Source organism: Phocoena sinus, chromosome 20 (assembly GCF_008692025.1).
Source record: "Phocoena sinus isolate mPhoSin1 chromosome 20, mPhoSin1.pri, whole genome shotgun sequence".
NCBI classification, from domain to species: Eukaryota; Metazoa; Chordata; class Mammalia; order Artiodactyla; family Phocoenidae; genus Phocoena; species Phocoena sinus.
Window position 1 is genome coordinate 56,904,470 of NC_045782.1, and position 22,767 is coordinate 56,927,236.

The window sequence follows — 22,767 nt, forward strand, 5'->3', positions numbered from 1 at the left end:
AATAAAAAGGAAAACACTCTCGCACCTGCAGCTGCTGGCCCAAGCCGACTACAGACTCAGCGACGTAATGAGGGAGTCGCTGCTGGAAGACCAGCTCACGCCTGTGCTCACAGAGCCGCACCTCCTCGCCCTGGATCGCAGGCTCCAGACTGTCCTCAGGACCGTGCAGGGCTGCATAGAGGCCCACGGAGAGCACAGCGTCGTGGCCAACGGCCCCACGGGACAGTCGGCCCCAGACTCCGGCCCCAGCTAGGGGCTGGACGAGTCTAACCTCGGGAACTATGCCTGGAGCCCGCGGTGGACTCTGGAGTGTGGACCACAGTGTCCTCGCGGGCCCGGTCAGGAGCTCACGAAGCAGGCAGGGCACTGGGATGATTCCAAAAGAGCAAAAGAAGTGGGACCCACTGCACTTTCCTCCTTGGAGCACTGCCCTGGCTCCCTATCTCCCCAGAAGCTCAGCTTCAAGGCCACAGACCACCTGCTGAGCCCACTGGGAAATCTGGACACTGGACGGCCTGGAAGCCTGGCTCCCAGCAGAGAGCATTAACTGTAACAAATAAAATTACGGGACATCAGATGGACACCCCCAGATCTTTATTACATGTACAAGGATAATTCCTGATCCAGATTAATAAACATCTGGCATCTCACAAGCAGACCCCCCAAAAACAACCCTAAATATGATAACTCCAACTGGTTCAAAGTAGTCTGCACACTTTCTATTCATATTCTAAACACTGTGGCCCAGTCTGAACACAATAATCCCTACTGACTGGTCCTAAAGTAATTTCTCAGAAGTGTTATTACAAGAGGTGAAAATAACATAGGGATTTGCTCAGAGTATCAGCAAAGGGATATTTCAATCCGAAGAGTAAATGTCAATTGAAATAACATCAAGGCTGTCAAAGCTGGCATCCAGCAACAATAGAAGGCAAAGCGAGGGTGGCCCTGAAGGGGGGACAGCGGACGAACGGGTCCGGCAGGTCCATGAGCCCGGACTAAGCAGCACAGCCAGGGCCGACCCGAGCCCACCGGTGAGTCCTCCTCCCCAAAGATTCAGGAATTGTCCCCCACCCGTCCCCAAGCGCAGCAGGGCTGTCTGGAGAAGCCTGGCACTCTGGATGCCACTCCCCTCTGCTCACTCAAAGCACTAAGTCAAGTTTACTTTCCAAGCCTCCCTCAAAAGTGGGCATCTCAGGGGTTTCCTGTCTCTTCAGCCTCCTCCCTGCTGACCTGCTTGTGTCTGAATAGGAGGCTGTTTCTTATTCAACAATCCATGAAAACACACAGGATAGGCGTGTATTCACGTTAATCACTCAGCAAGTAAAAACGGCTGATTTCATCAGCTCAGCTTTTCTGGTACAGGCCAGAGGCGCAAATACCAGTACGAGTGGGGTGGGAAGAAGCTGTCGCTAAAGTGGGTATGAGGTCAAGACGCCTCTAGACGTCATCCAAGACGTCTGCCGTGTGCCCAGAGACAGGGGCGCTTCCGGCCCAGCCCGGCTGCCCCCATCACTGGTACGCTGCCCCGAACCTACGTCCCCGTGATAGTGATACCACTTCCATTCACGGAGCTCGTTCTCCACGTGCGAAAGTCAAACGCAGGCTTCCAATCCTCCTCGACAGAGAGGATCCCTGACCCCCAGTGTACCTCCAAGAAAACTAAGGCTCAGGAAGGTTAACTAAAATCGCGCAACTTAATGATTCAGAACTATCCCAAAGCGTTCTTTCCACTGTAACGCAAAACTCAACAGCATCTCACCCAATTCACGCAGTTGTATTTGTTGGCTTTAAAACAAAAACCAGTCTTCAGTAGAGGAACCTCCATTGCAGAGCCTCGTGTTACTGAGGCGTCTCTACTGCTGCTCAAGGCCTCCCACTTCACAGATGGTTTCTTCTACTTCAAGCCTACGTTTCCTCTTGGAGGGGGTGCCAGGTAATCACACAGCGGAGCGAGAGGAGAATATTCAGGCGAAGGTGTGCAGAGACTATAGCACGAAATGGTCTGAACTTCCAAACTGCAGAGGCTCAGGAAGGCAGGCCCAGCTCCACCTCGACCCGGCCTCTTCCATGACAACGGACTAGTTTTCAGATGGCCTACAATAAAAATGCTGGCGTACTTTACAGACTGAGAGTAAGAGAACTGAGTTTGACCACAGTATGTCGCGTACCTAGATATTTCATCATTCACCCATCCATTATTTTTTCACTAATACCAAAATTAAGCCTCTGCCATTTGTCAAAAATACCAGAAAACAAAAGACCCCAGTCTTAGATCTATCAAGTTCTTCCAGCACGCTCATTCTGGACCACTGTTCAATTTTCCATGACATAAAAACTCTCCTGTCTCTATGTTAAGAACTTTTCATGTTTTCCTGTCAGTACTACTGACAGCAAACTAAAAAATGAAAGGGAACCGACAGCCCACGAGCTGGTGGAGAAAGCGGTCTGGAGGAACTCACTTAGCCTCCCCCAAAGTCAGGAGGACAATCTGAGTCTGAAGACGGTAAAAAGGGTAGTTGATTCTCTTATCTGTGGTAGTTTTATGGTTGATGAGTCACCAAGGACACGGAATCAGCGGAGACAGCCGCCTTCCCCTAGAAGCGATTACAGGGCTATAGGTTCCTGTGAGAGCCTCTGGTGACATTCCTGTCAACCTACCAATACACGATCTTGATTCCTGTGTTATGGTATGTTGAAGACACCTCAGTTAGTATCCACTGTTGCTTCATGAACACTGAGCTCGGCCAACGGCGCTGCCGCTCACGCCTGAGAGAAGCTGGCTAACACGTACCCCTCTAGAGACCCACCACAGCCATCTCACCCTCGGGACCCCCAACCAGGACATGAGCACTCCTCTGGGGGCCACTTTAAATAGAGAAATCACCAACAGGAAGTATAAAAATGCAAAAAAGTGGCACTAAATAGACCAAAACAAGGGCATCTGATGCCAGCTGAAACTAGAAGGCAGAGTGTGCCTGGTCTGACCTCCGCCAGGCACTCGCGTGTCGGGAGACGCGGACCCCTCTCCACTCAAGTCTGGGAATGACTGTGACAGTGCCGGGAGTACTGATTTGGGGGTTACAAATGAATTTCAGCAAGTACGCAAATTTGCAAAGTTCGCAAATACAGCATCCGTGAACAACGAGCACCGACTGTAACTGACTTTGAGGCTAACAAAGATGATAAAAAGCCCTCCATCTAGTGGTGACTTAGAAAACCACAAAGCTACTTAAGCTACACTGGCAGAGAGCTTTCGCAAAACGAAAAAATTCTGCTCATTAGTGGTTTGGGTTTTTAGGCAGCATCAAGATGCAGTCACAGCTCTGGACTTCTGTCAGTCCACAAATTTTAACTTTATAACGCACACAGTAACACTGACTGCTGTGTGAAACTCCTTAGGGTAAGAAAGGAGGGATTTACCATTCTCCCTTTTATGTTCTCTCCACAGTCTTTCCTGAGGGCTATTATGATGGTGATCAACACACTGCCTCTCCATGTTGTTTTAGCCCATCTAGAAGTACACTGCCAGGGCCTAACAAAAATACAAAAAGGGTTCAGCTGTTCATCTGTGGTTGGAGAGAAAGCAATATTAAGAAAACTAACATCATACTACTTCAATTGTACACTGTCAATATTTAAGTCATTAAAATACAAAAAGGGATTTCATATAAGCCAGTGTTTTAGAGGGAAAATTAAACTACAACCAGTAGTACAGTCAACCCAGGAAAATGTTCTTCAGTTATATTCTGTTGTGACTCAAAAGGTTCCAACTCCAGCAGGTTGAGGGAGGGGATTACTGAATCTGGACAAAGTGCATGTGTTACAAAGTAGCACAGCTTAAGCAATGTTCTGGGCAATACAACATTATCTCCAACTTCACTGGATGTAAATGAATTCAATTTAATCGTCCCCGCCTCAGAAATGAGAAATGTTAGGAATAACTTTGTATGTATGCGGAATATAGAAGCATACCTAAATATATGAATGCACATATTAAATTTAAACCAAAGAGTATGCTGACCTAGAAATGACATCCCCCATGAAGTGTGGGAAAGTTCCAAAGCCAGAGAACCAGTCTACCCTCAATAAAAAGGAAATCTTTGACCTCTGATTTATTGTTTTCCTTCCATTGCTCAGTACAGATCTGCTACATCTCAATTACCCTTAAAGAAAGGTTTTTAGATTCATTCTTTGACAAACTGAATTGGAAAACACTGAAAACAAACACATTATTGTTTCAAAACACCGATCCCCTAATTCACTTTCGATTTTCACTCATGCCCACCGGATTAGCAGCTTCGGGGGTGGGGGGGAGAGGAAGAAGAGAAGCAGAGGAGAAAGGGAAGAAAAACTGATTCGTTAGAGAATTAAATTATTTAATCTTTTTTATTACTTGACCTACCATTAAGACAATCTATAACAAAAAGAAGAGGGTATATTAGCACACACAGTATAATCAGACTAGTGACCAGGAAACAATACAAAATGGTCCTTTGGCCATCTACGCTTTCTAGAGCAGTGGAGCTCATAAATCCACTTACCAAGCCCAGAAATAATGACTTCTAAAGCCCCGAATATCCACTGAGACAAATGATGCCAATCGTGATTTCTCACACAGACTGCACAAAGATAAGGCTTTAAATGTGATCATTTTAAAATTCAGACTTAAATTTTCTTAGATTAAAAATTACAAAAGGGAGTAAACAGCAAAGCCAAATGATTTAAGAACAAAACTCATTTAGAAATCACTGTTATGAATCTAAACATACACAAGAGCATGATTATATACATATATGAAACTCTGCAAACTTATGGCATTCTAAATAATTTAGTTAAGTACAGTTTTGGCATTTAAACAAAGATCAAATCAAGCTTTAAGCTAATAACATAATTTTTATTTTTAATCTTTTAAATATAAAAAGCTAAACACAAAATACAGACCAGAAAATCCTCATTTAGTAAAGATTATTTTGAAAAATAAAAAATTTGAAATAAGGTGGCTTTCTATCCCACACTAAAATGTAAATAAAATCTCTTCCCCAGATTTATACTCCAAACTTAGTAACAACCCAAAAGCTGTTCAAATCTATGAAAAAAATTTACCATGACCAATTTAAATCACCTGGGAAAGGGGAAGGAGAGGGGATTAAAAATCAGAGCCAGATGCACACAGATGGAAAAAATGCTTGCAGTCACCCCCAATATAACCCTATATACTATATAAATCACAATGCAAATAAAAGTGCCTACATTATGGAACTGTGAAATTTTGTTTCAAAAAATAACAATAATAAAAATAAACAGTTGGGTATCATTGGTGCACATGGAATAATGTAACAACACATAAACCTTGATAAGGCTGGAAAATACTGAAATAAAGTTAAGACTCAAAACACTCGTTTACACAAAAAAGTTTGCCAGAGAAATAAGGTGGTAGATAGGAAAGCAGAACTTTTCAGTAGGATGGCCTTTTAGACCAATATGAAACACAAACAAACACATCCTACCCCACCCCGCAACCCACCATAAATTCTAGTTGATGTAAACAGGGAAGGAAAGGTTAAAGCAAAGTAAAACGCTTCTTTCAAATCTCCTGCCCCAGTGAACTGAGTGGGGCAGAGCTCCCAACACTGAACTCTGTCCACCTGCCACTTCTCCCTTTAGCAATCCCACCTCCGTTTTTCGGTTACGACATTTAGTCTGTCTTTTCCCAGTAAATCCAATCTCCTGGAATCAGTGCTTAAAGAGCGTAAGAGATTATTATCCGGGACTCAACTGAAGGATATACATTAACCAAAAACCCTACGTTAGCAACCAAGCGTGCAGACCTCAAATCTTATTCTCAGTTCAGCATGTGCTGATCAACATTTGGCACCGGCTGGACAAGTGAAGTGTGATCAGAGTCTGTGAGCTGAGGCAGATGCAGTTAAATCATTACCCAATGTTTGCAGCTTAGGATTTGGTGTGAACCTTAAAAGGCAGGTAGGTATAGACAGCCACTCCTCAACATATTTTAGAACTGGAGAGGAAACATTAAGAACAAGATATAAACAAAACCAGGCAAAGTCGCTTGACAAATAAAAATTCTTGTTAAAAAGAAAAAAAAAAGAACTGAACAGATCATTTCCACCTGATAATTAGCAAAAATGGGCATTTTTTCACCCTTAAACTAGTTTAAATACAGGCAGATGTCTTTCTACTATACTAAGATTTTTCTATATCTGTTTTTCCTAATCCTCAGAGCTTAATGAGAAATCGTTTATTCTATAAAATATAGCATATATGGCCACAGTCTAGAATCTGCTTATGGTAACAGGAAACTTCTGTCACTTGAAAGGCAATCTTGCACGGTTACATCATGACTGTACGGTAACTCACATGGCGCAGGGTCTGCCCTCACCAGAAAGCATGGCACGCGCGGCCCAGGGTGAACACTAACACGGCACAGACAAGCAGGGACAGCCGAGTCTCCACAGAACTCTTTCTATTTATTTAACTGTGTATGAGCACTCAGTTAATGCTCCAAAATAAAAATGGTGCAGTAAGAGCAACTTTTAACAGAAACCGACAAGAAGCTGCGATGCCACTGGCCACGTGGCGCTGCAAAGAGGGGCCAGACAGCAGTCTGCGTGGGGAAGCCTGGACAGGGAGAGGCGGAAGGGAGGCACGGGAAGCAGGTTTCAGACGGACAGGGACACAAAACTGTTGTACTGCTGGATGTTCCGTTTGAGGATGTCCGAGCACGGGCCAAGGACACGTTCAAACCTCGGGCGGTCCAGCTTGACGCACTTCAGCGGGCCACGGGCAACCACGGTGGCAGCGCGAGGACGATTCATGAGCAGCGCGATTTCGCCTGCAGGAGGGAAAGGGCTGAGGTGGGCTAGCTCCCTCAGAAACGTCTTCTGAGGGGCGCCCTCCGGGGAAAAGAAAACCCGTATTTTTCCTCCTAGTAACTCAGTACAGGCCACACTACATCTGCACCTCAGGAAAAAACCAACTGACAGATATGAGACAATCAACAACTTAATTATTAACTGAGTCGAGGTCAAAATCTCACACTACTTCTCTGAGAGCCGAAAACTAAAATAAAAAATAAAATTCAGGGCTTCCCTGGTGGCGCAGTGGTTGAGAGCCCGCCTGCCGATGCAGGGGACACGGGTTCGTGCCCCGGTCCGGGAAGATCCCACATGCTGCGGAGCGGCTGGGCCCGTGAACCATGGCCGCTGAACCTGCGCGTCTGGAGCCTGTCCTCCACAGCGGGAGAGGCCACAGCAGTGAGAGGCCCGCATACAGCAAAAAATAAATAAATAAATAAATAAAAATTTAAAAATAAAATTCAGGAGAAGAAAAGGCAAGATTATGAAAGACTGTGATAGCTCACTGAGAAGTGACTTACAGAAACTATGTGTTTATTGTGAGGAAATCCACATACCAAAATAATCAGAAGGCCCCAATCTTCCCACTTCAACAAATTCTTCATTTTCTGAACGACGCTGTAGCACAGCAGCTGAACCCTATAACAAGATCACCAAAAAGCAAAACACATGAATACTTTCAGATCCTGGGTGGCATTTTAAATATTCTGTGCAATTTTAGTTACTCTGCAAAAAAAAAAAAAAAAAAAAAAAGACTCAGCAGTTATGTCAAATCCTCTGTGTTCCTGTGATAAACGGTAATTGAAGAGTCACTACAGGCTTGATGCTTATTTACCCCAGCAGTTCCTGCTAGGAGGTACTTCTCATCACGCTGAGGTACTTCGAGGGTTCAGACTCAGGTTAGCAAACTGTAGAAGGAGGGCCAAATCCAAGCTCACTGCTTTTATAAATAAAATTTTATTGGAACAATACACCAATTCATTTAGATACTGTCCATGGCTGCTTCCCCACTATGACAAGAGTTGAGTCTGCAACAGAAACACTATGGCTCATAAATGCCTACATTACTTACTGTCTGGCCCTTTACACAAAGACTTCCTCAACCCCTGGTTTGAACAACACCGATTAGCATCTACTGAGCCACATTCACAGCGAATCTGCTCTGTGGATCTCCTTGGCTGGCAAGAGTATCCTCTATACATTTCCATGGATTGTGACGATATAAAACATGGTAACATTTAGAATTTAAATACCTGCCTTTGATCCTGTTTGCCAAATTAGCCCAAATGCATGATTTTAACAAGAACGGTGCAAGTACATCACAGCCTGTGTGCTAAATGGCTGAGTTCTGTTTGGCTTCTGTGAGGAGAATTAATTCGAGTAGGTCAGAATTCGGCTATTACTTCATGCAAAGCCCTCATTTAAAATGTGGTGGCCGGGCCGAAAACCAAACAACGACATTTCAAAGGGAACGATAATTTTTAAATAAAACTGTTTATCTTAAGAACGGTAGCTGTAAATGAGAAGTGGTGTCCCCTATTCCCCGCCCGGTGCTGCCCCGTCTTTACCTCTAAAATAATGAAGAACTCATCTCCCGGCTCCCCCTGCACCACAATCTTCTGCCCGTCTTCAAACTGCACTGGTTCCAACGCATCAGCTACCGTGAGACGCTCCCACTTGTCCAGAGATTCTAAAAGGCAGGAATCAAAAGAATTTCTCTGCATTATTTGGTATTGCTAAAAATCTCAAAACAAAAGGTATAAAGAAGTCAACCAAAATACTCTAGTAGTGGCTCTAATCCAACACGGCACCTGTCTTCAACTACCTCTCGTCTCACCAAGATCCTCCTGTTACTTACAGATGACCCTAGAGCTTTCTTTCAGTAGCCAAGTGGCCAGGTTAACCTATACCAACTGCATCCGATGGTACAGGGATAAGAAAAACGTAATCGTTAAGTATTCCTAAAGATTGCCATCAACGCAAATCGAACCTACAATTACAGGACCCAAAAGTAATAGTTCCAGAGATTCAGAGAAATAATGTATCAATTTAAGTCCTCAGTAGAATTTATTTACAAAACCAACAAGAGTAACTAGAAAATAACTTTTGTTCCCAAAGGCCAAACTAACACCCAAGACACTAAACAAATGTAACCATTTCAGAGAAAGGACAAATAAGGGCAAAAAAGTCCATTCACTATAACAAAGCAATGACTCAAGACTATATTACCTTATAAAAATCGCCATTTCCCCTCCCAATGAAGAACAGCTTGTAATAATATCTCTAAGTCCACATAACAAAATATGTAGAAATGCCTCCAATTACCCTACTTTACTCTAAATTTCCCCACACTTCTAGCATTTTTTCAGAGAAAGCAAGCTAATGACACCTATTCTTTCTACAGAGGAAATGCATTCTTGGAAATACTCACTTTCCTGAACCAATAAACTCACTGATGGAGCAACAGAGAAACAAGTCCCAGGGGGAATAACTGTGAAAGTCCACACTCAGGAGAACACTTCCAGTCTTTCTGTCTCTCCAGGAGGAATAAGTAACACTTATTTCTAATTTAGAGGTCCGTCATATACTAGCGAATTAAACACACTTTAAAATTACTTTTAATTTAGTCACACTTCAACTCTGCATTCCATGTGGTTTTTGTGAACCATTAAAAAAAGAAAAAGAGTTGATAACTGGAGTAATCTTTACGAAATACAATCAGTTTCCTTAAGCATTACTAACACTTCAATGTAACAATTCTCCGTGCAATCTTCCAAAACTTACCTAAAATAGACACTTTACTAAGAAACTCCTCATACATCTTGCGCTTTCTCAGTGTGCTTCCCTATAAATGAAAAAAGAAAGTGTAATTCACATAATGCTGTGGAGTAAGAAATACTGTTTCAAGTAAATGAACAACAACAGAGAAGTCAAAGCTTGCTACTGCTGCTTGATACATGACTGGCTTCTTCCTGTTGGAGATGGTAAGCCCTCTGTTCAGTTCAATCAAAAGCTCTTAGTAACTTGCTCCTAAAAGAAACACCAGGTGTATGCCCAAAGGATTCACAAATTAGTGAAGTGTCAAAAAAGCAAACAATCAGTTCTCCAAAAAAACAAAACAAAAACACAAAAACCCAAGTAATATATGTGACTACACTTGAATATATTTCCAGCCCAGGGTCCTTTTCCACAACCCTGATCCTGCACAGAAGGAAGGAAATACAACTGCTACCACAGAAACAACATCCCACCCTGACAAAAAAAAGTGCCGTAACCCCAAACTAACCCAAAATGTCTTATCTGCGAGGTTTGCTAAATACATCTGGGGGACAGAAAGGGGAAACACACAGTTCCTCTATAATAAACATCCCTTACCCAGTAAATTGCCTTGGCAATTTATATACTTATAAATATATATGTATAATATGTATTTATATTATTTAATATTTATTATATAATATGTATCTATTACATATACATATACAAGTATATACACAATAGATATACGTATCTCCATCCCAGTACAGAAAATTTTCTAAGTACGTCCAACCACGTACTGTCAAACAGCCAGACATGTAATACACAAATTTAAGAAAGCCATTTAAGATGACTAATGCCATTTACTGGGACTTAAACCCCCACGCTACTCCATGAATTTGTCAGGAAGTTCTCATAGAGTCTAATTACATCAGCAGAACATTCCAATGGTTTTTATTACTTCGTTTATTCCTTTACAGTGAGAGGGGACATGAAACCTGCATCACTGCTAACCTCCTTTCCGTTTAGAGAAGCTGATGGCTTCTGAGTGGCCTTCAATAACGCCATGCACCCGGAAGCAGCACCTCTCAGGCCAACTGTAATGTGCAGCGATCAGCTAAGGGAAGATGCACTGACTTGACAAGTGGAGAGATTCCCAGACATAAGCTGACCACTGCATACACACCACATTCGTTTCCCATGTTATTTCTGGCCAAAGTTTTGTTCTCAAAGATCACTGTCTCAAACGGTATAATGAATAATGCTAAGCTGGGCTTAATACAAGCATTCAATCATTACAAGTAAAAAATATTCTCATTTTAATGTGGTGATACTATTTAAACATTAGTTACACAGCCTGGATTGTGAGCCACACTCCAAAACCCATGTATCTTACCATAAGGATTCTTCTATAGCTGTCTCGGTCGATACCCCACAATTTCACATTTGTCTTTGCCTTGACAGTGGCTGCTCTAGGTGTTCCATAAATCAAAGCAAGTTCCCCAAAGCTCCCTCCTTCCCCAACACTGGTTGCCCACTCATTGTTGACGTAGACCTAAAATACAAAAGCATTGTTTTTTTCTACATAGACAAATACGTAAGTATTAAAAACCTGCAAACCTTTTTAAGAGGTCAGAACCCTGAACTTTGTTTTAAAAAATAAAATGTGTTACATTTTTGGTACACACGGAGCAAAACAGCTGACTTCTGACAATGAGTTAAGTAAGTTCAGAGTGTCTGTAATTTACCTAGTTTAATTATCTGATAAGGAAAAGGTCCTCTGTAAGGATGACCAGGGCAAAAAAGGTGAACTAAGCATTAATATTAACCACATGTATTTACAGAGCACTGTGCCAGGCACGGTGCTAGGCAAGCATTTTACCTGCAGGAGGTACCGAGTTTTCTAATAATCTTATGGGAGCAACAAGACTTCCAGAACCAAGAAAGCTGTACCCAGTCTCCCAGCTCACGACCGGTCTAGACTCTCCCTGACCCCTGTCTTATTCCACAGCACACACACACGCCTTAACCACTTATCTAGCAAAAGTTCTGAACTGTAGGTCTAGCTGAAGAAATTACCTTTAGAAAGTATCTGTGTCAGTAAAATATTTGGCAAAAGGAATCGAACATACAAGGATGTAACAGCCCTTTAGAAACTCTTAGAAGCAATAAATATCAACAAGTTGACTTTTAAGATTATCAACACATTTTTGCAATTATTAAATCTTACATCCATCTCTCCTTGATCAATCACATAGAAGTTATCCCCTTCATCACCTAAAGGCGAGGAGAGTAAAAAAAAAGTTAGAAGCATATTAATTAAAGAAGCACAAATCGAACCAAATTAATGTAAAAATGAACTTGTGTCAGAGAGGTGCTGTGAGAGAAGAGTATATTACAAATTAACAGAACCTTTCAAGAAAAAAGTCCAGCCATTTATTTTAGAAGTCATAAAACTGAGTTTTTAGTCATCTCGTGGCAAAGAATGCCTCTGGAAAAAAAAAAAAAAAGCCACTTGTGTGTACCAAGACATTAAACGCTACATCATCTATAACAACAAAACAAGAAACAACTCAAATAGTAAGCAACAAGTATCAGACTGTCACTAAACAAGAAAATATATGGATTATGAAGACCCATGAAAATATCGAGAGTAAATAAGAAAGGAAAAAAGAGAGGACAGCAAAAGATGAGATCCATGTTACTACATGTGGTCAAAAAAGGTAAGAATCAGTAGAAGGCACAGAACCTTACACAGAGACGGGCTAGATGATGAAGAATAGAAGTGTTTTGCTTATTTTCTACTTTATTTTACTTTGTAAGTGGTTAATAGCAATATAAAGGATATGTGAAATATGTGTGGTTCTGGAATTCCATACAAAGTTAAAATGCATGAATTCCCTTTAACAGTTACCATAAACAAAACTATATCAGATGTTAGGGAAATATTAGTCCCTTAGGCAAAGTGTGCCTTTTAGCTCAGAAGATTTTACTTAAAAGAAATAAGAAAATCTAGTAGTATAACAGAAGGAAAACCGCGGGCTTAAAGAGGAAAAAACTTCAATAATAATAGTGCGTGCCATAAAAGCAGCCACCCTTACCCTGCTGAATAACAGTCTCTCCAGCAATAAAGGAAACCGGAAACATGGCATCAAAAATATCACTGCAAGGGAGAGAAGGCCTCGCGTTACATTTCATGTGCTGCTTCTGTGGATTTCAAACATTAACCTTAGAATTAAAGCTCCCAGATTTTCAGCCTAGATTGTTATCAGGTGAACAATTACTAAGAGCCTTAAACCTTGCGACAGTGATGAGACTAGTTTGGGACACCAACTGTACTGGAAAAATAGTGTAACAAAAGTACCTGTACCTACCTTCTCTCATTATCATCAAGATGTGAAAACAGTACATTCTTTTCAATGGCTTTGGCTAAAGCAGCCATTGTCTTATAATCTTTTGGTATAACCTAAGAAAGAACAGAAAGTCAAAATGACGATTCCATAAACCAAGACCACTTCATGTTTGCAACCTAAATTACAATGAAATGTCAAGCTACATTACGGTATTTAAACAAGGCTGCTTTGAGTTAAATATTTTCAACACAACATTCTCACACTGTCTTTGATCCACGAAGTTCTCAACAAATATTGACTCAATAATCCCCTTTGCCTACATCTAGGCCTGTGTTTAAAGGCTAGTATTTGGTTCCTAGTCAACAACTAAAGGAACAAACCAAAATTACCTTGCCCGAGGTGATTAGTGAGGCAAAACTAAGCATTTTATGACAATTGGTCATTTTCTAAACTGTGATCAGGCACTGTTAGTCTCACAACCTCTTGCAAGCACAATTCTCTTCCCCCTTCAGGCTAACAGCGTAACTCGAAATGGCAGACTGGCTCTAAGAGCCAACTGAGACAAATGACGCTTGTAGGGTAAAAGGTTGAAAGCCACAACATGAATTACAGGATGTCAAGAAACTGACACCATGATTCAAGAGAAAAAGGAGTACTGCCTGCTCTTCTACTGCGAAACAACAACATGCAAACCAAAACCCCCAAAACTCACTTATGCACTGCTTCATAATTACTGTTAGTTATTTCCTCTGATGGCATGCTGTTACAGAAACCTGTTCCCCAAGTACCCAGGAACTGTATAGGATGGAGTACGATCCATCCTGTTTGTATTTTACTACTCAAAACAGCGCACGCATTCATCAAAGAAGACTGGATGACTACCACGTGGGTCCCAAAACCATGTCCTCAGTGTTCAGATATCAAAACTACCTTCCTCACGTAGGACGCGGCATCCTCCTCCGTGTAGACCTCGGCACTGATGGCACCTCGTCGCCTCCGGCCTTTTACCGCTGGGTTGGGTGGAGGAGGAGAGATTTCATCCTCCCTCGAGTCTGCACGAGAGCTCGCTTTCTGCAGAGTCTGGATCTGTTTTGCCTCCTCCTGAAAAAGATTATAAGTTTATAAAATGAGACCCTTCAACATGGCATTCTTCAGCTGGTATTCTCATACTCCAATGACGGTCCTTCTCAGTCACTTCAAATCTCTCCCTCTATTACCAAGCTGAAAGTTAAGGTGCAAAGGTCAATTACAAATGGGGGGGGGAAATGGAGAGTCAAGCTTGAAAATAAATACTCTGGAAAGACTTCACTGTTTCTCAGAGGGTAACAGATGCTATATTTATTAATGAACAAAAGCCACTGGTACAGGGCACGTAACATGCAAATAAAAAATTATATACTCATTATGATAATATACTGACAATGATTTGTAATGCACTCAACAGTAATGAACTGCAAAACAAAAGGCTGGGAAATTAGTGTGAGATCCCTGCCCCACCCAAGAATGCCATCTCGGAATAATCACTCAGGCACAGCAAAGTCATAGAAGAATGTCTAGATTACTGCTACTCCATTAATTCAGTATGTATTCTCTGGATCTGCCACGCCAAGTCTACACTAGGCAAGGGGAACATAAAAACCAGTCGGAGGGCTTCCCTGGTGGTGCACTGGTTAAGAATCCGCCTGCCAATGCAGGAAACACAGGTTCGAGCCCTGGTCCGGGAAGATCCCACATACCGCGGAGCAACTAAGCCCGCGCGCCGCAACTACTGAGCCTGTGCCCTAGAGCCTTCGAGCCACAGCCACTGAAGCCCGCGCGCCTAGAGCCCGTGCTCTGCGACAGCAGAAGCCACCGCAACGAGAAGCCCACGCACAGCAACGAAGACCCAACGCTGCCATAAATAAATTTATTAAAAAAAAAAAAAAAAAACACCAATAGGAGAGAGTCCTGAGCCTGTGGAGCTCCTATTGTAGCTGGAGTCTCAGGTATAAACAAATAATGAAATGTGATGGTAACCTAGAATTTAACTAAGATCGGATGTAACAATACTTCTCCTGACAGAGCTGGATGCATTCTTTATGGTCAGGGTTGACACTTGAAGTTAAAACAAAAAAAAGTTTACCCGCTTTTAAAAACTTATTAAACCAATCCGTTTAAAACTGATGTCAACTACCTGACCTTCTTATTTTTCAGATCTAGGGCCTTAAAAAGAAATTCCTCTCAGGTCTTCAGTAAAGAATGAGTTATGCCCGGACGTAAAATCAGAATGAAAAAAGCCAAGAATGGTGAGCTATTTACATTCTCATTCATCTGACTCACCCTCCACTATTTTTCTAAGCCGTCTTTCAAATTCTAAATGAACTCAGCATTTACTATTTCTGAAAATTTTTTGATAAAGAAACTAAGGAGCTGCCTACTTTTTCTCCTGCATGGTACTCAGCTCTGCATTTGGCATCAAGACAAATAAAAGAACATATAAACACAGCAAGGAAAATCTAGAACGATAACAATCAAGGCATTAATAGTGTTTATCTCTATTTTTATTTTTTTATTTTTTGGAGGAAGGAATTGGCTTTATTTTTCTCATTTCTCTAGATTTTCTAATTTTCAATTAAAAACACAGTAAGAAAAGCCTATAACAAAACCAACTTTAATATATTTGCATATTTAGTTACAAATGCACTTACCTGTTGACCAAATAATCCAGTAAGTCTACTGCCAAGAATCTATTCTAAAATATGCGTGTGTGTGAAATGACAGATATACAAGGTTATTTATTGTATCATTGCTTTTAATAGTAAAACACTGGCAACCACCAAAATGGTCGTCAACATGGAGATTAAATAAACTGTAGTACATCCATACAATGGAATACCATGCACATGCTTGATATGAATTTGTAAGTGCCCATACATTATCCCTGGAACACAGTGTCTTCCTGCACTCTAGGAAGACAACGAAGTGGGAAAAAGACTTATTGTCATATCCTTTTGTACCTGCAGAATTTTGAACCATGTGCAAATATACAACCATTTTTAAAAAAATACATTTTTAAAGAAAACCCACTTCATTTTCATTCCGGTAATTCCAGTAAACAGGTAAGGTTTTCCCATTCCATATTAACAGAGAACTTTAAAACTCAAGTCTCCCCCAAAGTCTAAAGTTCAAGAGTATAAATGAAAACACAAATTCTACCCCAAAATCTGTCACTGATATTTCACAAAAATTTCATGGAAAGTTTCACAAGTAATATCTCATTTGGAACTGTCTTCTATCTAACTGAATTTTTAAGACAATTTTGAAGTACCAAAAGCATTTTGATTTTAACACTGTTCCATGGGTTTTCATCTTCAATAGCAATCAGCTAGTACCTAATCCTGGTGACTCAGAGCCATTACTGAGCTCATCGATTTCTATTATACATTTTTACGTCCTTTTTCTTGCTGTTGTCGTTCATCCTTCAGTCAGTCTCCTCCCTCCTCAGTTCTCTCACTTATTAAAACAAAAACAGACAAAAGAACCCCTCCCAGTCCACTTACTGTCAACACATCCTAGAGTATTAAGCTCCGATGCTGTGCCCACCGCTTACTTAATATGCTTTCAACAATCACTATTTGTCCGCTCCCTGCCCCTGCCATTCCATGCTTCCCTGTAGGTGAAGTAAACGTCCCCGTCCCACGGACTTGGGGCTGGGTAAGTGGCTTGTTTTGCCACAGCATGTCCTCTTGTAAGATCTGACTCTGGCCCCTGCAGCAATCAATCCCTCTCGGCCTTGGGAGCAGCTCCTTCCAGTCAACCCCAGAACAAGACACATGGAGCCAAGAAGAGAAGATGGGCTGAGCCCACAAGAGCTGCACATGACCAAGAAATGAGGACTTCTGTAGTCAACGAATGAAATTTGGGGGTCGTATGGTACTACAACATAAAGCTACTACCCCATATGACCACAGCCAAGTTACTTGATTTCTCTTAGTTTTACCTGCTACCTCTGTAAAATGGTGATAATCACCAACCTCACACATCTGAAATAATGAGTACGTATGTATGTATGTATGTATGTATGTAAAGTGCTCACACGGTACCTGGCACACAGAAGACACTCCATGGTCGGAGCTATTAAAATTCCTCTGATCTATCAGACAGGGAGGTTCTAATAAATATATGCAGAAAAGAGGATTCAAATTACAGGTAACAGTCTGAAATAAAACCCAGAAGCTTTCAATGGAGTTTTTTGGTGCATTTCTTATTGAGCGGTTGAGGGTACCAGAAACATGACCCCTGGTTAACACAGGGAAAGAGATGACAAGAGCGTGACCATATTTTCACACATATAACCTAACACCTAATGCACAGAACAATGACCTGTTGAAAAGTTGAAAACCTAGTTACTTGAAAGTCCAGATATTTACATTCAACCCTGGCTAAAGGAATGTATGCAAGTGAACAAAGATCCTTGAATTATAAGAAAAAGTGTTAAGCTGTGACTTTTATTAAAAGGCAAAGAAGCCAACACACATTAAATTAAAAAATCCCACGTGCAAAGAAACTAATTTACTCATCATTTCTTGTTTTCCCCTTGCTCAGTGCTTAAACAGGGCTATGAGAGCACAGGCTCTGAAAGGAGCACCACACACTCAACACTCCCTATAAAAAGACACACCCTTCACGTCTCACCAACCTCACCCCCTCATCAGATGGCTTCTATTGATGTCCAAAGAGAAGAAGAGGGATCACCTTACAGTGACCAATTTCAGAATCAGGTCTCCAGAAACACACTTCACTTCAAAACAGGGAAGGCCCACAGCAGCCTGGCGCTACAGTATTTCACTATCAGGAAACTGCTGAAATAAAAGAAAACCAGACTTTCTACCACAATGCCAAGACAGCAAGGCTACATTCATCGGGACTGCTTAGTTTTTTGTTGTTGTTGTTGCTGTTTTTGCGGTACGCGGGCCTCTCACTGCTGTGGTCTCTCCCGTTGCGGAGCACAGGCTCCGGACGCGCAGGCTCAGCGGCCATGGCTCACGGGCCCAGCCGCTCCGCGGCATGTGGGATCTTACCGGACGGGGGCACGAACCCTCGTCCCCTGCATCGGCAGGCGGACTCCCAACCACTGCGCCACCAGGGAAGCCCCCGTTGTTGTTTTTGATTAGTCTAATCATGGTACTAGACACCAATTTCAACAAACAGCTTTTCAAGAAAACAGTAGAAAATTCCTGATCACTGAGCCACCCAAACATTTTTTAAACACTAGTAAAACAGACTCTTTTACTAGTAAATTATGCTGGTTAAGAAACTGTCCAAACCAGTGGGATATATTACAAATATTTCTGCAATACAATTAGATAATTAACAATCATATACCTAAGAAAATGCCTCCCAACTGGTTCACAATTATGAACCACATCAAAACTTCAATATGCTTAAGAAAACCTGTAAATTTATCTCGCTGAATTTCAGAAGCAAATCAAACAAACTACTCAAAACATTTAACAATCCAAACTTTCTCATTCATCATTTTTTGAGGGAAGTGAACTCAAGCATCCACCTTGATGAAAAATGATCATTTTGCTTAGAAAAGCACACACCACATGCTTAAATCCCACTGACATACACAGAATGAGGATGAACAACAACGACTAAAAACTGCACTAATTTTTTTTCAAGAGGAAACAAGTCCTGACCAGAGCTGTAAAGTAAAAATTTGACAACCATCAATCTTGATCTCTCTGTTCTAGAGTCGATTCACCTGAGACATATTCTACAGTAAAACACACTTCACTAATTCAGAGTTTCTGAAATATGAGTCCCAAGCTAGACTCAACTGTTTCATTACAGTGATTTCGAAAGGTGGGATAAAACTTATAAGTTCACTTGCTTTACTGAAGAAAAAAGCATTGAATGCTTTCAAGTACTGTAGAATTTCTCACTTCAGTGGTACAGCAGTACCACTGCTGTACTACTTTTTAAAAAATTTTTACTGGAGTATAGCTGATTTACAATGTTGTGTTAGTTTCTGCTGTATTACTTCTGATCAACTGTACCTAGTCAGTTATTTCATTTAGTGAGTTTTATGTACTAATTAAAACAGTTACAAGGAACTGTGTTTGGAAGACGAAAACCTGTTAGCCAAGTAAACTTAGCATACAGATTGGTTTTGATAAATTCTACCGATGACAAAGTTAAAAATTACTTCAAGTGCGTTAACTACATTTCTTTTCTGAAGTTCTATTTGAGATGATGATGATGATTTGGTCAGAATTCCTTTTCTTCCAAAAGGTACAAATCAGCGACACTCTACAGCATCCCCTTTAACAATCGTCAGGGTCATCTCATGCTCTGCCCCATTTATTTTTACCTTCTCCAACCTCTCAAAGTATTCCCTGAGGAATGCCATGGGCCTCTCGGGCCGCGCGGTACACAACTGCACGATGGAGTCCTTGAGCAGGGCCTGGATGTTGTGCTTCTGCACGTAGAGCTCGCATTCCCGGAGGCTGCGCTCCTCCTCACTGGCGGTGCTGCCAGACGCCATGGCTCACTATGGGGAAAACACACAGATGCCTGTGAAAACTGTTTACAAAGAGCAAATGTCAGTTTGGCCTTAGACCTAACAAATTCACTAGGCAACTGATTCACAAGGATTTCTTTCTCAGTAGATTTTTTTTAAACAGGGAGGTGAGGGCTAGGGAGTCAAGTATGTACAGAAATAGCATTCTCTCAAAGTAGTGTTTCACTGAGGTCCTGCTGCACAGGATCTAGGCTCTGCAGGCAGCCACAGTGAGAAGAACCTCAGCTCTCCGTTGGAAGTATGAGCCACTTATCCCCGGCAGAGGCGGGGTGCTGAGGAGTCAGGCCCTTAAGGGAATTTCATTCAGTTCTCCTCCTACAAAAGAAATCATGATGCCGTGCCAAGTGTGTACATGGCAAATGGGACAGAGAATTATAAGGGCACACAAGTCAGCTCTAAGTGAAAGCAAGAAAGCACAAGAAAGAACATCTGACATTCCCTATTCGTAACCCGGATCCCAGGGGAGTGTTCTAATCTCACCCAGCAAACCACTGGAGCAAAGGCTCTGGTTAGCCAACTACTAGCACAATCAACATTTTTTAAAACACAAAAGAAACCCCAGATGAGTTATAAAAGCAACTTTTAATCCTAGACTCTTTTTACCAGATTCCAGCTCTAGATGATAACACACTTACCCACTAGTAAGAGGGCAAATCCTTAACAGGAAAAAAACCCCACATAAACAAAGAAACACCTTACTAAGTAAACGACAAAAGATTTGGACAGGAAAAAAACCATTTTATTCATCTGGACAGGAAAATGTTAAAACATTAAGTTTTAAACTCACATGAAGACTCAAGAGATAAAACTGCATTTAGTGAATTTTAGAAGGTTCAAACTACCTGGATGTGAAGTAAAATAAACAAAGGTAACAATGGGCAGCTAACCTTACCCTGGAATTAAAAGCTTACTAATTTAACAAAAGAGCCATAAACTGTTTTCCTTTCAACTCCTAATTATTAAGTAATTAAGATTAGAAGATAAAAGTGAGGTCTCCTCCACTTTGCAACTGAATTCAATGCTAGTTGGTCTTTTCCAAATATAATGCACACAAAACCACTGAGATGACACTGTAAATTTCAAAGGAGAAAGAATCAGCAGAGTAAAGAGCTACCGTGCTGTTAGGCATCTTGCTTTGACAACTTTCATGGTAAGGGTCAATAACGAGTAAACTAATTAACAGACCATGAGAAAGTCTGTAGCTCCCTGACAAGCACTTAAACTAAGAGGCCACAGAAAAAGCCTCATGCTGCTAATTCAGAAATAAACATTCTAATACAAACACAAAAAACAAAACAAAACAAACACACAAAAAACACGGTACTTTCGGACAGATTTACACCAGCCCCTTTTCCAGTTCAGACAGCCCCATGAACTGAGAATCCACTTCAGTAGGATTTTCTGCATTTGAAAAAATACTGTACTGAAAGCCACCGAGAACAATGATCAATCAGATCTTTTTATGCTTCAAAACATTCAGAGCCATCTCAGGAATATCAATACATGTATTCAACGGATCAGAGAAATCATTCGAAGATCAGGTCTGTGGTAGAAATGAGAGAACTGGGGCTAAGCGTGAGACTGGTTTGTTGTTTGCAACGATGTATTTAAAACACCGAAAGGAGGACACTAGAAATAAGGTAGCATATTAACATAAATGCCCCAGGACTGGCGCAGTCAGGTCACCGTGTGAACCCCAGAATATCCGTATTTCACGGTCTTATTTTTTTAATCGAATACCCCTAGATTAAGTCCGTCCTCGTACTTGGTTGTAAAAGCATAACAATTTAGCTCCCCCCGCCCCCAATTATTTAACTGCTGCAAAACGTACACTGCATTGCCTCTCCTCCTAAGAAAACACTGAGATTCTTTCTTTCACAAAGTCGGTTGTGACACAATTCCGTTTCAAAGGGATCACATGCGAGGCGCTATGCCAGACACCTTGAGAAACTCGCTGATTCAGGCCGCAGACCCTCAGACCAGCCAGGAGCCCTTCCTGGGGGTCACCCTCGGAGCACCGAGAAGACCCATCTCTCGGGCATCCCTCCGGCGGTGACGCCGTTCTGCGTCGCACCTACACTGAGCTGCCGGGGGAGGGGGGGCGGGTCACAGGTACCGCGCCCGTTTCGGGGGCAAGGACACGAAAGTGCCCTTCACTCCACTTAGGCCACAGTCACGGCCACGAGAAGAAGGGAGGCCCATCCTGCAACCCGCTCTGGTCGGAAGGCCAAGGGGAGACCTGGGGGGCGACGACCACCGCGGGGGCGGGGCGACAATCCCGAGAAGGAAGGGGAAGCGCCCGCGGGAGAGGCCGGAGGGAGGAAAACAAGGACTGCCGGGTCCCCGGGGCAGCCGGAAAAGCCGGGGGGCGATGGCGGATTCCGGGGACATCTCGCCACCGTCCTTCAGGAGAAGCGGGAGGGCGAGCGGGGAGGCCGCAGGGGCGGGGCGGTCGGAGCGGGCCCCGGGGGTCTGGGGGGCGCAGACCCGGGCCCGGGAGCTAGGCCCGCGAGGGGCCCTCTGGAGGCGCCGAGCCGGGAGGCGCAGGGGGTGCGGCCGTCCCCCGCAGGTCGCTCCCCGCGACGCCATCTTGGATCGGCCCGGCGCCTCCAAACGGGCGGCTGGCGGCAAAGCTGGGCGCGCGGGGGCCCCCGCCGAGGCCTCTCACCTGAGGGCGGGCGGCGGCGGGTTCGGACTGCGGTCGAGGCGGCGGCCGGCGGAGCTACCTCAGCGTTTCCCTCCCAGCCCGAATCCACTCGGCTACAGCTGCTCCTCGGCGGCTCCACCGGAAACGGCCGCGCTGCAGCCAATCAGTGCCCGGCTGCTGACGTCAATGCGCCTCGCTCTGGCCAGACCCGTCGCCTTGGCAACCTTAAAGGGGCAGCGGCCCCGGGTCCTCCGCCGCCGCTCGTTGAAGGACCCTCGCCCCTCCTCTGCCTAGAATGATCCCCCTTCTACTCTTCTTTCCGTCCTGCCTTGTCCCTCGTCCGCAGCTCTCCTCGCGCTTGCCTCTGATCTTCTCCTCTCTCTAGCCCGAGGCTTCCCTCCTCTGTTCACCTGCCGCCCCTTACCTGTTCCAGTCTGGACGCCACAGGTCCTCTTTTTTCTCTCTGCTGCTCTTCTCTCGCTCTCCGCGCGGCTTTGGGCAGCTCCCCTCTCTCCTGCTCTCCTCTCTTCTCCCCACCCTCACTCCCACCTCCCCCGCCGCCTC

General features: G+C 43.0%; 2 protein-coding genes across 5 annotated transcripts in view; one reads left to right on the plus strand and one right to left on the minus strand.

Moving 5' to 3' along the window:
- FAM20A (FAM20A golgi associated secretory pathway pseudokinase) overlaps positions 1-6,857 on the plus strand; it is a 51,656-nt gene extending 44,799 nt beyond the window's left edge. For 2 of the 3 annotated variants that reach the window (XR_004347491.1, XM_032616430.1), the window contains exon 12: positions 32-6,857. Coding sequence is in view for 2 of the 3 variants with exons in the window: in XM_032616430.1 (XP_032472321.1) it covers positions 32-253 (222 nt within the window). In the remaining variant the exon portion in view is untranslated. The other variant, XM_032616431.1, reaches the window with a different exon arrangement.
- On the minus strand, positions 4,371-22,767 carry PRKAR1A (protein kinase cAMP-dependent type I regulatory subunit alpha). 2 transcript variants are annotated; one of them, XM_032616433.1, is made up of 11 exons: positions 22,628-22,767; positions 19,347-19,526; positions 13,919-14,089; positions 13,010-13,101; positions 12,737-12,798; positions 11,866-11,912; positions 11,032-11,190; positions 9,663-9,723; positions 8,447-8,568; positions 7,436-7,517; positions 4,371-6,856 (listed from the first exon to the last, which is right to left on the minus strand). In XM_032616433.1, exons 2-11 carry the CDS (start codon positions 19,518-19,520, stop codon positions 6,684-6,686), a joined length of 1,143 nt encoding a protein of 380 aa, XP_032472324.1. In that variant the 5' UTR covers positions 19,521-19,526; positions 22,628-22,767; the 3' UTR covers positions 4,371-6,683. The 2 variants fall into 2 exon arrangements, with proteins under 2 accessions (XP_032472324.1, XP_032472323.1); XM_032616432.1 differs by lacking the exon at positions 22,628-22,767 and adding an exon at positions 22,225-22,379.

Coding starts and splice junctions, on each gene's coding strand:
- PRKAR1A (XM_032616433.1), bottom strand. CDS start 19,520: ATGGCGTCTGGCAGCACCGCCAGTGAGGAGGAGCGCAGCCTCCGGGAA. Junction 7,518..8,446: donor AGTTCTTCATTATTTTAGAG/GTAAAGACGGGG, acceptor ATCTTGTTATAG/GGTTCAGCTGCTGTGCTACA. Junction 6,857..7,435: donor GGGGCCTTCTGATTATTTTG/GTATGTGGATTT, acceptor TCCCTCCTGCAG/GCGAAATCGCGCTGCTCATG.